This window comes from Nicotiana attenuata, unplaced genomic scaffold, assembly GCF_001879085.1.
Source record: "Nicotiana attenuata strain UT unplaced genomic scaffold, NIATTr2, whole genome shotgun sequence".
NCBI lineage: Eukaryota > Viridiplantae > Streptophyta > Magnoliopsida > Solanales > Solanaceae > Nicotiana > Nicotiana attenuata.
The window spans coordinates 172,210-187,499 of NW_017672181.1; the positions used below are offsets into that span (position 1 = coordinate 172,210).

Genomic DNA, 15,290 nt, shown 5'->3' on the forward strand with positions numbered 1-15,290 from the left:
GAGCTCTACCGTCACAAGTTCAATAATGTGATTCTTTGTGCCGTGTGTCACCCACCAAGATATTTCCTTTTTATCTTTTAAGATATCTACTGCATCTTTCTGCAGCAACATAGATTCACTCATGGCTACAAAACAATGGAAGAAGTTTTCCATGCTAGCAGAATACAAGTAATTAGCAAAAAATTGAGTCAGTATAACCTCCCTCAATGTGCTCAACCAGTTCAATGGAGTTCGCAGCTGTTACACAACAGAAACTCCTAACTGAGGTGGAAGTCTAATATGACAGCAAATGAACGCATACAATTTCCATAATGTGTTAGTTATGGCAGTACAAAATCCATCTGTGGTAGTTTTTTAGAAGGTTAGAATGCAAGAGACAGCTAACGCGATCCAGAAAGTTATCAAAAATAAGACAACAAATAATGGTTTCAGTTATTTAGAGGGGACTGCTTGTGTATTGGTTTCTTTCTCTTTTTTTTGGCACCCCCGCTCCCCATCTTCCACAAGGATCACAGTGTTCCCACTTACCCTCCACATGAGCAGAATCTACTTGGTGGTGGAGATGCTCTACAACCAAAGCAACTGTTGCTCGTGTTGGTTTTTTCTTAATTAAAGGGCATAACTCATTTGCTGAAGGAACTTCTTTTTAATTGGTGCAGTTGCTCAAGGAACTGGTTTTGTGAGTTTTAGTACCAATTTACAGCACTCCCTACAAGCAGCTAATTCTTAGGTTCCGCAATGTCAAAAGAATATTTCCCCCAAATCCTTCAACTTGTACACAAATTTTTCCCATCATCATGAACTCTCACCAAGCGTGTATTGGCATCATGATAACAAATTCACAAGCATCATATCTTATACACCAACTATAGGAGATTCCCTCTGTATTTATTGAACAAATCCTTTAGCTTTTCCTATAGTATATTAGCCCTTTTATATTCTTATCAGTCTTTATATCATTTTTTGGGGACAGTTATTTGGAAAGGTCTTAGTTGCCTGTCTTTTTACCTTTCATCAAATTAGCAAAATATGTGTCTCCATGCATGTATACATAGATGAGATCGAATACAAAAACAAATAGAACCAGAGGATCATAACCAGTCAAGGCCTTATAAGGGTTTCCTTGTACAAGTGTTAAGAACAAAAGAATATAACCTTTCCAAATGAAATTTCACACGGTAAAAATCAGAAAAGATGGAGAAAAACCACTTCACCAATTGCAAGTGTAATGAGTAACTAAAACAGCGAAAAAATGAAGTGTAATGTACAGAAGAACTCACCTAAGCCGTATTGATCAAATATATCATATTCATAATCAAGATCCCAGCTTCCATTGCTACAAAAGAAAATCAGGAATAACAGGTGATTGTGCTGCTAATGTTAGAGCCCCTTCTGCCCTTTGTCGGGATTTATGCTTGCCATGATGATGGCTAACCTTCTGCTTATCTCCCTCTTCATGTTCATCTCTATCTTTTGCATTACTTCTATGTTTCTTCTCTTTACCACGAGAATGGCGTTTGCTTCTTCTCAAATTTGCATTTTCTAGTTCAGAGTTCTCCATAAATTTAGTATCCTCTTTTGGTCCGGAAGACTTGTCTATATCTAACTTGTCCTTCTGTCTTCTCTTACTAGATGACTTGTCAGACTTCTTAGTTCGTGATGATGATGCCGTGGCTTCATCACCGAAAAGAACATCTCTCACAGCACCAGAGATTAAGTCATCTTTGGAATCTACCTTCTTTGCGGGGATAAAAGGTCCATCTCCATCATCCAGTTTGACTACTACAGGCCTAGGCTTTGCCTGGTTTGTCTTTTTCTTAGGGAAGAGGGATTGTTCTGTCAGCTTAATAAGATCATCAGCCTTGTCATCACCATTCTCTCCAGTCTTGAGGTCATTAGCAGGTGGGTATTCATCATTTATCGTTTCCTTTTTCTGTGACTGTAAATAGTATAGCCCATGGCGTTTGCGATGCGCTGCAAGTAGAGATGTTGATTCAGTTGATTCAAATTCTTCCTTACCTTGCCGATCAGACATGGTAACATCATCCTTTTCGGAGGAAATTGATTTTCCAAGGGAGAAAGAAGTAGTTATATGCAACTCAAAGTCACCACATATGGCATCCAGATCATTCAGACTTTGATTAAGCACAATTCCTTCAGGTATTGGTACCCTTTCCTGAGAACTTGCTGAAACTGGACCGAGCTCTTCCGAAAAGGCTTCAGCAATTAATTTGATCATTTCATGAGTCTTCCTTTGTCCCTTGTCATTATCTTCTTCCCTTTTCACCAAGTAACCAGGTAATTCTTCTCTTACCAATTCAACCAAACCAAGGACATTTCTTGACCTCTCCAGTATCTCCACCTCATGGCTCCCTGCTAGTGGTCCCAGCGTTGTTTCTACAAGATTTAATATGTTAATAATAGATTCTTCAGTGATTGGCTCCCCCTTGAAGGAAGTTGAGGACAACCAGTCATGAGCAACAGCCATATCCTCAAAACTCTCTACTGAAACATCCCTAACAGGTCGATGTAACATCCTGTGATTCAAACCCCCGTCATCTGAGTCACTTTCAGCAACCAATCCAGCTCTTACAAACTGAGAACTCTCTTGTACTGCTCCATGCATTATATCTGCCACTCCTTGGGAAGCTGAAGAAATAACTTCCTTGGTAGAAATAGCATAATGCAAATAAAAGGTAAGTACTTTAAATGCAGACTGGATATATACTGCTTTTATTGATGGCGGCAATAAACTGGTTCTTGGTTGCAACAGTGATTCCATAATTTCCAATGGGTTTTTGGAAAATCGAACATACTCCCCTGACACCCAAGCTGCTGCTGATAAAATCGGATGTATGAAAGGATTGCCAAGCAACGCAGGATCAATTAGCAAATCACGGCCAACTCGAACAAGTTCTGGTCTTGCATCTTTGACTCTCATACCTATATCCACAAGCTGGTTCTCTATCTCCTCCCCCTTCTGACAGTGCAGAATTCTCGACATTTCCCCAAGAAGTGATACATACCAATCAAAATCCACAATTATCTCATACACATTCCTTGAACAAGTCAACAAGATGCACCCCAGAATTTCATTACAGAACTCTGGGTCTGACTTAAGAGCATAATTGATCAAAACCCTGCAAATTTCCGCCACATTATCCTCGGAAACCATGGCCATGACAAGCTGCAAGGCTTCAAGTTTAATATTTGCATCCGCATCACTTAACGATTTAATCACAAAATCCTTATTCTCCATAACTGCCCACAAATGCTTGGACGCAACAATGGTAAGTGCTTGCAAACCGAGATACTTGAGATTCGGATCATCATCATTCAAAAACTCCCTAATCTTCTCAACAGAAAGCTTTACAGCAGAGTCATACTCACTGAAACTACTAACAATAGTCCTCACGCATTCAAAAGACAATGACTTTGCACCCGTTCTCCTCAAATGATCGCAGATTGGCTCCACCAGCCTTTTCCCCAACCTCGGCTCCAATGGAGCCAACTTCACAAAAATCTTCAGAACTTTAATCAACAGCCAATTATTCCGCGAATCAACCAATATCTTATAAAATTCGGGTGCTAACGGGAGATAAGATTTCGGTTCTTTGCTAGCAAGCTCACAAAAAACACCAACAACAGCAGATACAATAGCCGGATCAGAATTCTCCAAATTTTCAACTAATCTCTTAAAACAAACCCTAACCGCATCTGGATACAACTCGAATAGTCTCAAAATAATAGCAATAGCTTTTTTCCTCGTAGAACCTTTGTTACTATTCAGTAAAGTGAATACCTCAGGAGTTAAATCACGAGCTAAATCAGGAGTCGAAATGAAATAAAGAGTGTGAAGAGCGAGGCTTACTTCGTGTGAATTAGGAGACGAGAGGTCCTTGCGAAGCTGATGAGTCAGCAGAAGGATGACGTCAGTAGTCGAAGGATCAAAGGACAAAGATGCGGCGAGATAAGCAATGCGTTTGAAATTGAAAGACTGAGAGGAAGAGAGTTCTATAGCGTGAAAAGCAGCCCACGACATGTCGACGCCATGAATTGAGTGCAAGTAAGTGAGTTTCTGAAGGGCGGTGGCCTTTGTCTGCTGATCGGTGGACTTGATTTCGCGGCGGATCTCGTCGACGGCTTTGGAGATGAAGGAAGATTCGTCGCCGACGTAGAGACGGAGACCTTTGATTAAGTCTTCTAAAGATCGCTGGAAGAGAGAATCGAGAAGAGACGGACCGGCCATTACATCAAACGGAAATTGATGTATTTTGCAGCTCTGAGAGTAGTTGTTGAGGTTCTTTAGAATGACACCATGACTGCAGAAGAGGATTTGGATGCGAAATTGGGCAGAATTTAGAAACCGGCGATTGGGTTTATGCTACTATCAAATTGGTGCATTGCTGGACGGAAATCGGCCCCAGGCGTGTGAATTGCAGGGTGTGACTACTCTACTTCGTCACTAAAATGGAGATTTTTTCGCACGTATTAAAATTAAAAATAAAGGTAAAAACTCCCTTGACATCCAAATGAAATTCAGTTATCTTCAGCAATTTCAAACTTCCTTATGTATGATACTTTTTTGTATTGAAATTAGGACCTAATGGTTAACAAAGTTCGAATGATGCAAATATTGTTGTTTGAACGATTTGTTTGAATTTCGTAAGTTAAATAAATTTCTTTATATACTTGTTAAATATTTTAAATTATTAATTTTTGTAATATATAATATTGTACACCGGGTTCGTCCATTATTTGACCAATCGAGGCTGAAGTATGGCAGGTCAAAGTTCGAGTTCGGGTTATATCGAACCATGGCGCAAAATTAGATCGTCGAGCTTGTGACCCAGAGACCGATCAAGATCGAGACCGAGCAAGATTGAGGAAAACTTACCGAGCCAAGTAACGGAAAGCCGAAATATCCGCAATCGGTCGAGGATCACGATGGAAATCCCGGCACGTATCAAGAAGAGGCCGATTAATTAGCAAATCATGAGATTTTTAACCTTATATAAAACTGTATCAAAAGTAGAACACCCCCGCTGTATAAAGGGAAGTCCTGATCATTTGTAGAATACATTGTAACATGCAAAGAGTGAGCAATATACTGATCATTTTCTAGTTCTTATTATAATATTATCTTATTATTCAGTTCTAACACTAGTGAGGCATTTCTTGGTTCGAGGGTGATCAAACTCAAAGGTTAAGGCTGTTCAATTTTGTGGTTTGCATTTACTTTATTATCGTCAATTTCAATATTAATCTGTCTACTTAATTTGTATCAAGTTATATCACGTATCCTTCAAATCGCGTAGAAATTTAATTGTTATTCAATTTTAAGGGTAAACAATTTGGCGCCCCCACAGGGGCTAAGGATAATAGCGATTACATGATACAAACTTTTATAACACACACTATTTTACACTTGTTCTTTGGAGTGTCTTTGATTCCAGGACCAAAATGTCAAATTCTCAGTCAGCACCTCTACACGTTGACAATGATTTCGGCCACGGCGAAAATGATAACATGGCACCAGGGAACGACATACCCCCGGTTGACCTCGATGGAGTTCCGGCTGCAGATCCAATCGACATCAGCTCACATGTAGTCATTAACGTAAATTTGGTTGTCGATCCCGAGGGCAGCATCAGTGGGGAAGTTTGATCAGCTACTCAAAGCACTCGTGGCGGCGAAGATGGGATTAGACTATGGGTGATCTTCGAAATGTTGCAGGCTCAACATGCAGCGATAGCCCAGCTCCAAAACTAGAACACCCACCGAGTAGGATCGAGCCCGAGCCATCCCAGGAAGTTGTTCACAGGGTCGAACCGGTTTCAAGGAAAACCGAACGAGAAAGAATCAGAGACCAATCCTGCAATCATGAAGATGCTCGAAGAACTGACAAAACGAATTGAATCGGGGGAAAAAAAAGATCGAGGAAAACGACAAGAAGGTGGAAACTTACAACTCTAGGGTCGATCAAATCCCGAGGGCACCGCCTATATTGAAGGGATTGGACTCCAAAAAGTTCATGCAAAAACCATTTTCCCCCGAGCACGGCTCCGAAGCTGATCCCCAAGAAGTTCCGCATGCCCGAGATTCCTAAGCACAATGGAACAATCGATCCAAACGAGCATGTCATATCTTACACATGTGCTATCAAAGGGAATGATCTAGTGGATGGCGAGATCGAATCTGTCTTGCTAAATAAATTCGGAGAGACCCTGTCAAAAGGAGCTATGATATGGTACCATAATTTACCACCTAATTCTATTGACTCATTTGTTATGCTTGCAGATTCTTTGGTAAAGCGAAACGTCGGGGCCATCAAGGTCAAAACCAGAAAATTGGACCTTTTCAAGGTAAGGCAGAAGAACAATGAAATGCTCAGAGAATTCGTGTATCGGTTCCAAATGGAACAGATGGACCTACTACCGGGCGCTGATGATTGGATGTTCAAGCTTTAACCCAAGGACTTAATGTTTAATGATTGAAGCTCGGTGGCTTCGCAGCAGTTGAAGCAGAATCTGATAGAGTACCCTGCTGTTACTTGGGCCGATGTGCATAATCGGTATCAATCGAAGATTAGGGTCGAAGACGATCAACTTGGGGATTCTTCTAGGTCCATTTATCCTATCATCCCATCGATAGAATCAAGAGGGATATTGACCGAGAACCAAGGTTGAACAGAGAAAGATACCAGCCGTATAATGGAGATCGTAGGAGCAACGGATTTGGGCAAAATTCTGCACGAAATGAAAAGAGAAGTGATTGAGGCTACAGCTCTCGAGGGCTCATGAGCAAGAATGGTTTCAACAGGCCTATCGGACCTAAAGAAGCACCACAGTTATCGGAGTACAACTGCCATCGTATCGGCTATCAGACGCATCAAAGATACCAAGTGGCCTCGGCCTTTACAAACCGATCCATCCCAAAGGGACCCCAACAAGATATGCAAATATCATGCCCACAGAACGGAGGATTGTCGACAACTGAGAGAAGAAGCAGCCGGTTATTCAACAACGGGCATCTTCGGGAATTTTTGAGCAACCGAGCCAAGAATCATTTTAGAAACAGGGATTCCAATAAACAAAATGAGCAAGACGAACCCCAACACGTCATCCATATGATCATCGAAGGGGTCGATGTTCTGCAAGGTCCGATGTTAAAGCGCACCAAAATATCAATCACAAGGGAAAAACGAACCCGAGATTACATACCTGGTAATTTTTGTACTCATGAATAAAACTCGAGTTAAACGTGTGTTAATTGTTCCACGTCACTCGGCCAACATCATTCGATCGAGAGTCATAGAACAACTCGGTTTGTAGGTCCAAATCGTGCCTACGGCCCGAGTGCTAAAAGGATTCAACATGGCTTGCGTAACTACTAAGGGAGAAATAACGTTACCGGTAAACGTAGTCGGTACCACCCAGGAGACCAAGTTTTATGTGATCGAAGGGGACATGAGTTAAAATGCCCTGTTCGGGAGGCCATGGATCCACAATATGAGGGTTGTGCCCTCGACCCTTCATCGGGTATTAAAATTTCCAACATCAAAAGGGATAAAGACAATTTACGGGGAGCAACCCGCCACAAAGGAGATGTTGGTCGTCGATGAAGTAATTCCGATATCAACACTCTCATTAACAAAGGACTCAGGTTCGAAAGCAAAATAGGAAGCCAAATAGCAATCACCGATGCTAGCCTCGACCCAATCGGGCAAGCAAGGGACTGACGAAGATGACGATTACGGGGTTCCTCGATCCTTTATAGCTCCCGATTATTTTGTTGCTACCAAATCAACGGACGAAGAGCTGGAGCAGGTCGTACTGATCGAACATCTGCCCGATCGAAAGGTATATCTGGGCACGGGGTTAACTCCCGAGCTCAGGAAAAAGCTCATTCAATTTCTTATAGCTAACATGGATTGTTTTGCTTGGTCCCATCTCGATATGACAGGGATCCCACTGGAGATCACTATTCACAAGCTGATCTTGGACCCGAAGTTTCTTCCGGTAAAGTAGAAAAAGAGACCCCAGTCCGAGATCAAGCATGCCTTTATCAAGAACGAGGTAACTAAACTCCTTAAAATAGGGTCCATCCGGGAGGTCAAATACCCGGAACGGTTAGCAAACGTAATACTAGTTCCTAAAAAGGGAACAAACTAAGAAAGTGTGTAGATTATAAATATTTAAATAAGGCATGCCCCAAATACTTTTTCCGTTTGCCTAACATCGATCGCATGATCGATGCCACGGCCAGCCACGAGATCCTCAGTTTTCTCGATGCCTACTCCGAGTACAACCAAATACGGATGAACCCGGATGATCAAGAAAAGACCTCTTTCATCACTAAGTATGGTACATACTGCTATAACGTAATGCCATTTGGATTTAAAAATGCTGGCGCCACTTACCAATGCCTAGTAAATCGAATGTTCGAAGAACAAATAGGAAAATCCATGGAAGTTTACATTGACGATATGTTAGTTAAGTCCCTGCAAGCAGGGGACCATTTAAAACATTTGCAGGAAACTTCAGTATATTAAAGAAGTACAACATGAAGTTGAATCCTGAAAAGTGCGCGTTCGGAGTCGAATCAGGTAAATTCCTCGAGTTCATGGTGTCCAACCGAGGAATCGAGATCAACCCTGACAAGATCAAAGATATCGAGGATATCACGGTAGTGGATAATGTCAAGGCCGTACAAAGGCTAACCGGGCGCATTGCCGCCCTGGGGCGATTCATCTCGAGGTCTTCCGATAAAAGCCATCGATTTTTCTCGTTACTGAAGATGAAAAACAACTTCACATGGACCCCGGAATGCCAACGGGCCTTAGAAAAACTAAAGTGATATTTATCGAGCCCGCCACTGCTTTACACGGCGAGGGCAAACGAACGACATATTTGTATTTAGCAGTAAGTGGAGTCCTAGTCCAGGAAGAACAAGGTATGCAATTTCCAATTTATTATGTTAGCAGGACCTTAGGTGAGGCCGAATATAGATATCCACACCTAGAAAAGTTGGCACTCGCTAAGTGCCTCTAGGAAACTGAAACCATATTTTCAGTTCCATCCTATATGTGTTGTGACAACCTACCCTTTACGAAATATAATGCATAAACCTGAACTCTCGGGACGATTGGCCAAATGGGCCATAGAAATCAGCGGGTAAGATATCAAATATCAACCCCGAACAACCATTAAATCTCAAATTCTGGCATATTTCGTGGACGACTTTACGTTGGCCCTAATATCCAAAATCGAAAGAGAGTTGTTGGTAAACTCGGGAACGTCTTCGGGAATCTGGACCCTCTTTACGGACGGTGCATCAAACATAAAGGGGTCCGGACTTGGCATCGTACTGAAGCCACCCATAGGCAATATAGTTAGACAATCTATTAGAACTATAAAATTGACTAATAACGAGGCCGAATATGAGGCCATGATTGTAGGTCTCAAACTGGCTAAAGGCTTGGGGGCGGAGGTGATCGAAGCTAAGTGTGACTCCCTCCTAGTATTGAACAAAAGTTAACGGAACGTTCGAAGTCAGAGAAGAAAGAATGCAAAGGTACCTAGACAAGTTACAGGTAACATTACAGCGGTTCAAAGAATGAACTTTGCAGCACGTGCCTCGAGATCAAAATAGTGAGGTTGATGCCCTTGCAAACTTAGGATCATCAGTCGAAGATGATGAGATCAACTCGCGGGCAGTCGTACAACTCATGGGGTCGGTAGTAAAAGAAGGTCACGCCGAAATAAACTCCACAAGCTTAACTTGGGATTGGAGAAATAAATACGTAGAGTATTTGAAGACCGGGAAACTTCCCTTAGATCTAAAGGAATCGAGGGCCCTGCGCACAAAGGCAGCCCGATTGAGCTTGTTCGAGGAAGGAACCTTGTTCAGAAGAATGTTCGATGGCCTACTAGTGATATGTCTGGGACCGAGAGAAACCGAATATGTTCTAAGGGAAGTTCATGAGGGCACCTGCGGAAATCATTCAGGCGCCGAATCATCGATTCAAAAGGTAATCAGAGCCGGCTATTATTGGATCGACATGGAAAAGGATATCGGTTCAAAAGGTAATCAGAGCCGGCTATTACTGGATCGACATGGAAAAGGATGCGAAAAAGTTTGTACGAAAATGTGACAAGTGCTAAAAATATGCTCCAATGATCCACCAATCGGGGGAACTATTGCATTCACTCTTATCGCCATGACCGTTCATGAAGTAGGGAACGGACATCGTCGTCCCTCTCCCATGGGCACCGGGTAAGGCTCAGTTTATCTTATTTATGACTGACTATTTTTCTAAGTGGGTTGAAGCATAGGCATACGAAAAGGTCAGGGAGAAGGAAGTCATCGACTTCATTTGGGACCACATCATATGTCGGTTTGAAATGTCGTCCGAAATTGTATGTGACAACAGGAAACATTTTGTCAACAGCAAAGTGACCAAGTTTCTCGAAGATCATAAGATCAAAAGGATCTTATCGACACCTTATCACCCTAGTGGGAACGGACAAGCCGAATCGACCAACAAAACCATAATACAAAACCTTAAGAAAAGGTTGACTAACGCCAAGGGAAAATGGAAGGAGATCCTGCCCGAAGTTCTTTGGGCGTATCGCACAATTTCGAGGTCCAATATCAGGGCCACCCCGTTTTATTAGTTTATGGCACCGAAGCTCTTATACCGGTCGAAGTCGGGGAGCCAAGTATCAGATTCTGATATGCAACAAAGGAATCAAATGACGAAGCCATGAATACGAGCCTAGAACTATTGGATGAAAGACGTGAAACCGCCCTTATTCGATTGGCCGCCCAACAGCAATGGATCGAGAGGTATTACAATCAAAGGTCCAATCTTCGATACTTCAATATCGGGTACTTAGTACTAAGAAGGTCACAATAAACACCCGGAATTCGAACGAAGGAAAATTGGGTCCAAACTAGGAAGGACCATACCAGATTCTCGAAGTCATAGGGAAAGGATCCTATAAGCTCGAAATGATGAACGGAGAACAACTACCAAACAATTAGAACGTAACTCACCTACAACGATATTACTGCTAAGGTACGACCCCATTTCATATTCTTTTATTTTTGGACTAACACTTGCAGGTGGTCGACAAGAAGTGACACGAAGTCTTTAGGTCTAAAAGCACGCGTTGCACTCTTTTTCCCTTGAACCGTTTTTGTCCCAAATGGATTTTCCTGCAAGGTTTTAAACGAAGCAATAGTGGATCGTGCTAACTTAGAATCAAAGGCCGATTACGAATCGGTGTCGAAGACAACATTAACAGTATCCGAGGTTCCCTACAATCAACCTCGAATACTAGGGGGATTACCCTCGGATATCGACTTTTGCGAGGAACTTACTTCGTAATAGAAGGGTCTCGATAGGTAGGATTTGTTGTAAGGTCCAAAAGGTCAGACGAACCGTGCCCACATAGATTGCTCGAGCCCTGGCATAAAACATGTACGCATGTATAACTATTTTGCACAAGAATAAAGAGAAGTACTTTCCTTGCAATTATCTTATGTTTTAGAAAATTTCCTCTTTACATCCCTTAAAAAAATCGTACTTCCAATCTCTTAAAGATAACGAGCTCAAGGGCCGATTATAACCGGAATCTATATGGTCACTCCCTCACTCCGGGACTGTCGTCCGAAAACAAACTCGAACAGATCGAGCTATTAAACATCGGAGGCATAAGACCTCTTAGGCAACCCCCGAATTTTAAAGGCCACGACCATACCCACTCAGGGACTGTTATCTTAGGCAAGCCTGGATAACTCGAGAAAGCAAGCCCACTGGGCGATACCCGAACTAAAAGGCTACGACCATATTTACACGGCTCGGAGACGTCCGAGAATCGTAACAAAAAGATAGGCCTTCAAAAAGAAATTTTTCATAACCAGCTTTAAAGGCTACCCTCGGTGAACTATGATTTTGGCTACTTACTTTGGGAAAAAGGTTTTCGGTAACATTGAACCCCAAGACGACTTAAAACAGAGTAATGTAAAGGCAAGGTTTGTTTGAACCTTCAAACATAACCTAAGTTATTTTATGCTAAGGCATCCCGACCTTCGTGAATACAAGTAGTAAGGTAAAGGGAAAATATGAAAGTCGAAAGGGAAATAAAAGCTTCATATATATTCCAACAATGTTTTTACAAAGGCCAGAATGATCCAATACCAAAAACCTACAACAGCCGAAACGGCCTCTAAAAGATGCAAAAAAGAAAAAACATATAAAGGCCTAAGTGGCCTTGTCCTCATCGGAGCCAGCATCTTCATCATTGAGATCTTCCCCGTCTTCAGACTCACTTTAGCTCTCAGAATCTTCCTCGGGTAAGGCCAGCTTCCGAGGGCTTCTTCTACTTTGGCACTCTCGAGTTCAGCCAGTACGCCGAAGTTCTGAGCATGAACTCCTTCTAGGGTTTCTCTCTGATCTTTCCACTATGCATGCTCCACCATACTCCTAGCCTGAGCTTGGATCGCCTCGACGTCGACCTTGAATTGGGCCACTTTGGCGTCAGCTTCAGTCTTGGCCTTAACCACCTCTGATTTGGCCCCTCAAGGTCCTTGGCCAAATTCTCTTTATTAGAAATAGCCGTGTCCAATTGGTATTGAAGTTCTTCGATTTTCTTGACCTGTACCGAGATCTTCTCTTGTGCATCCTGGAGCTGGGTCTCGGCCGATTCCAGTTATGCTTGGACAGCTTTCTTTGTCGAGGCTAAGATGTCCATATTTTTCTTGAAATCCTCAGCCTCGGCTTATCTCGTATCTACCTGTGCCTTAGCTGCCCGATCTGTTCAAGCCTCTGCCGAACCTGCAGGATCGGATCGTTGGCCACTATGTCATTTCATCTTCGCTATCGTGAAGTACTCGAATTACCTGGTCGGCCATCTCGGTATGCCTCCGAGCCGCTTCTAACTCGGCCTGAAGCTTCTCACTGAGAAGCTTGTAGGTGTCCCTCTTCCCAGTAAGCACTCGAACCTCGGCCTCGTGATTGGTTAACTCCTCCCGGTGTCGGAGGAAAGTCTCATGATGCTATACTGAGGCCTGCAAACATGAAAGATGGAGTTATAATTGTTTACAACTTTAAAATCAAAATACATAATGAAAAAGATACTCGAAGTTACCCAATTCAATGCTTGTTGAGCTTCATTGAAAAGGTAGGGGATTTCCACCTTGTCCATCATGGCCTGATCCTCTTCGGTCACCAAACACCAAAGGTAGCTAGCGACCCCCACGGAGGCAGATAAAACTCGGGCATCCTCTGGGATAGAGAAAACTATCGATCGCTTTTGGTCAGGGTCAACGCTCGGGGCCGGGAACCGGTCCACTAACCTTGGGCTCGAGGAAGACCCACTGGCTCCCAACGAGGGTACCTTCTTTGGCACCGGCAAGTCTCCGAGCCCGGTGACGTCCTCTGAGGCAGCAGACTCTAACTCGTTTAAGAAATTGTGGATATCTGCAGCCCCCTGAGGCCCCTCGTAAGAATCGCTTTCTAGCATGCCGGCCTCACGGATCATGGCATCTGAGAACTGGGGAGACCCTCTTGTAAGGTCGATCACCTCAAGCACGTCTTCCGGGGCACTTTCCTTTGCTCGAGGAGTATCAGCCCCGATCTCCCTCTCGACCTCCCTAGCTTGGGGCGGAGTGGCCTCACCCTCTATTAGTTCGGGAGCTTCGGCTAAGACTCCCTCAGAGACCTCCTTATGTCGGGACAGTTCAATTTTGGCATCCACCGGTTCGGAGGGCCCTTGTGTCACGACACCTGCCCGCACACGGGCCACCAACTTGGATTTCCCTTCTTCTTCTTCTTCTTCATACTCGCCCCTTAATCAGTGGATTGAGTCCGAGGATAGACCGCTGGTGCTTCCCTTGGGCTTGCGCGACCTCTTCTTTGGTTTCTTCTTTTTCGAGTTCGGGGAGCTCGGGGCCCTTTTTCTCTTCTTTTTATCACCCTGCCTCGGAGCAGGGGACTCGAAAGGCACATCCTCATCACCGGATGGAGGCCTCATGGCAACATCTTTGGGGAGACCTACAAAAGAAACAGAACCGATAGGAATTCAACAACACAAGGAGGAAATTAAACATTATTGCATCAAAAGAGAAAACTTACCATGATTACGGGCCTCCCACCTACCTTTCGACAATTCGTGTCATGAGCGCTCGGCATATGGTCTCTATGACACCAGGCCCTCGACCCACTCTTTGAGCTGAGGAACTGCATCCGGCATCTGAGACATAACTGCACCACAAAAAACAGCGAGAGAAAGAAGGAAAGGGAAGAAACAATAAATAAAGTCTTTAAGGAGAAGTTATACTTACGCTTCATGTTCTATTTCTCGGGAAATGGTATATCCTCGGTAGGGATCAGGTCCGAGGTTCTCACTCGAACAAATCGTCCCATCCAGCCTCGGTCCTGGTCCTCATCTATACTCGAGAACGGGGCCCTGGTGGCCCGGTGAGCAAGTTTGATTAGCCCCCCTCGATAAAGTTGGGGACTATACAGGCGCATAAGATGATTGAGGGTAAAGTCACATCCCTCGATTTGCTTACGAAAAAACGAAGAAGGATCACTATCCTCCAAAAAGAGGGGTAAATTTGACCAAGGGTCACTTCGTACCTCTTGCAGAAGGCAGTAAAGATCGGGTCTAAGGGACCCAACGTGAAGGAGTAAGTGTAAAAACTCAAAAACCCTCCACGTGGGTAGTGATTGATTCCTCAGGCGAGGGCATCACCACGTGTTTATCGGTCCAGTTACAATCCTCTTTGACCTTGGAGAGGAGATCGTCGGTGATCGTACATATATATCTCGATACCGGCTCACATCTACCCTGTACCGATGAAGCCTTTTCGATCTTAAAATCAACACTGATCGGGCACCCACCTGGAACGAACTCTTCAGAGGGTGGCTCCACCACAGTCCCATTGCCGGCGGCCCGTGATCAAGATCGAGATCGAGCAAGATCGAGACCGAGACCGAGCAAGATCGAGATCGAGCAAGATCAAGACCGAGCAAGATCGAGGAAAACTTACCGAGCTAAATAACGGAAAGTCGAAATATCTGCAATCGGTCGAGGATCACGGCGAAAATCCCAGCACATATCAAGAAGAGGCCGATTAGTTAGCAAATCATGAGATTTTTTACCTTATAGAATTATACCAAAAGTAGAACACCCCCACTAGGAGTAGCAAACGGGCGGGTCGGGTCGGATATGGTTCGGGCCAAAAATGGATAAATTATCCGACCCGACCCATATTTA

General features: G+C 43.6%; 1 protein-coding gene across 1 annotated transcript; it reads right to left on the minus strand.

Moving 5' to 3' along the window:
- Positions 1-1,059: 1,059 nt before the first annotated feature.
- Positions 1,060-4,519, minus strand: LOC109212191 (AP-3 complex subunit delta). The gene has a single exon (XM_019375817.1). The coding sequence runs from the start codon at positions 4,247-4,249 to the stop codon at positions 1,337-1,339; it is 2,913 nt and encodes a 970-aa protein (XP_019231362.1). The 5' UTR covers positions 4,250-4,519; the 3' UTR covers positions 1,060-1,336.
- Positions 4,520-15,290: the final 10,771 nt, after the last annotated feature.

Excerpts from the sequence above, each read along its gene's own strand:
- LOC109212191 (XM_019375817.1), bottom strand. The coding sequence starts at position 4,249 with ATGGCCGGTCCGTCTCTTCTCGATTCTCTCTTCCAGCGATCTTTAGAA.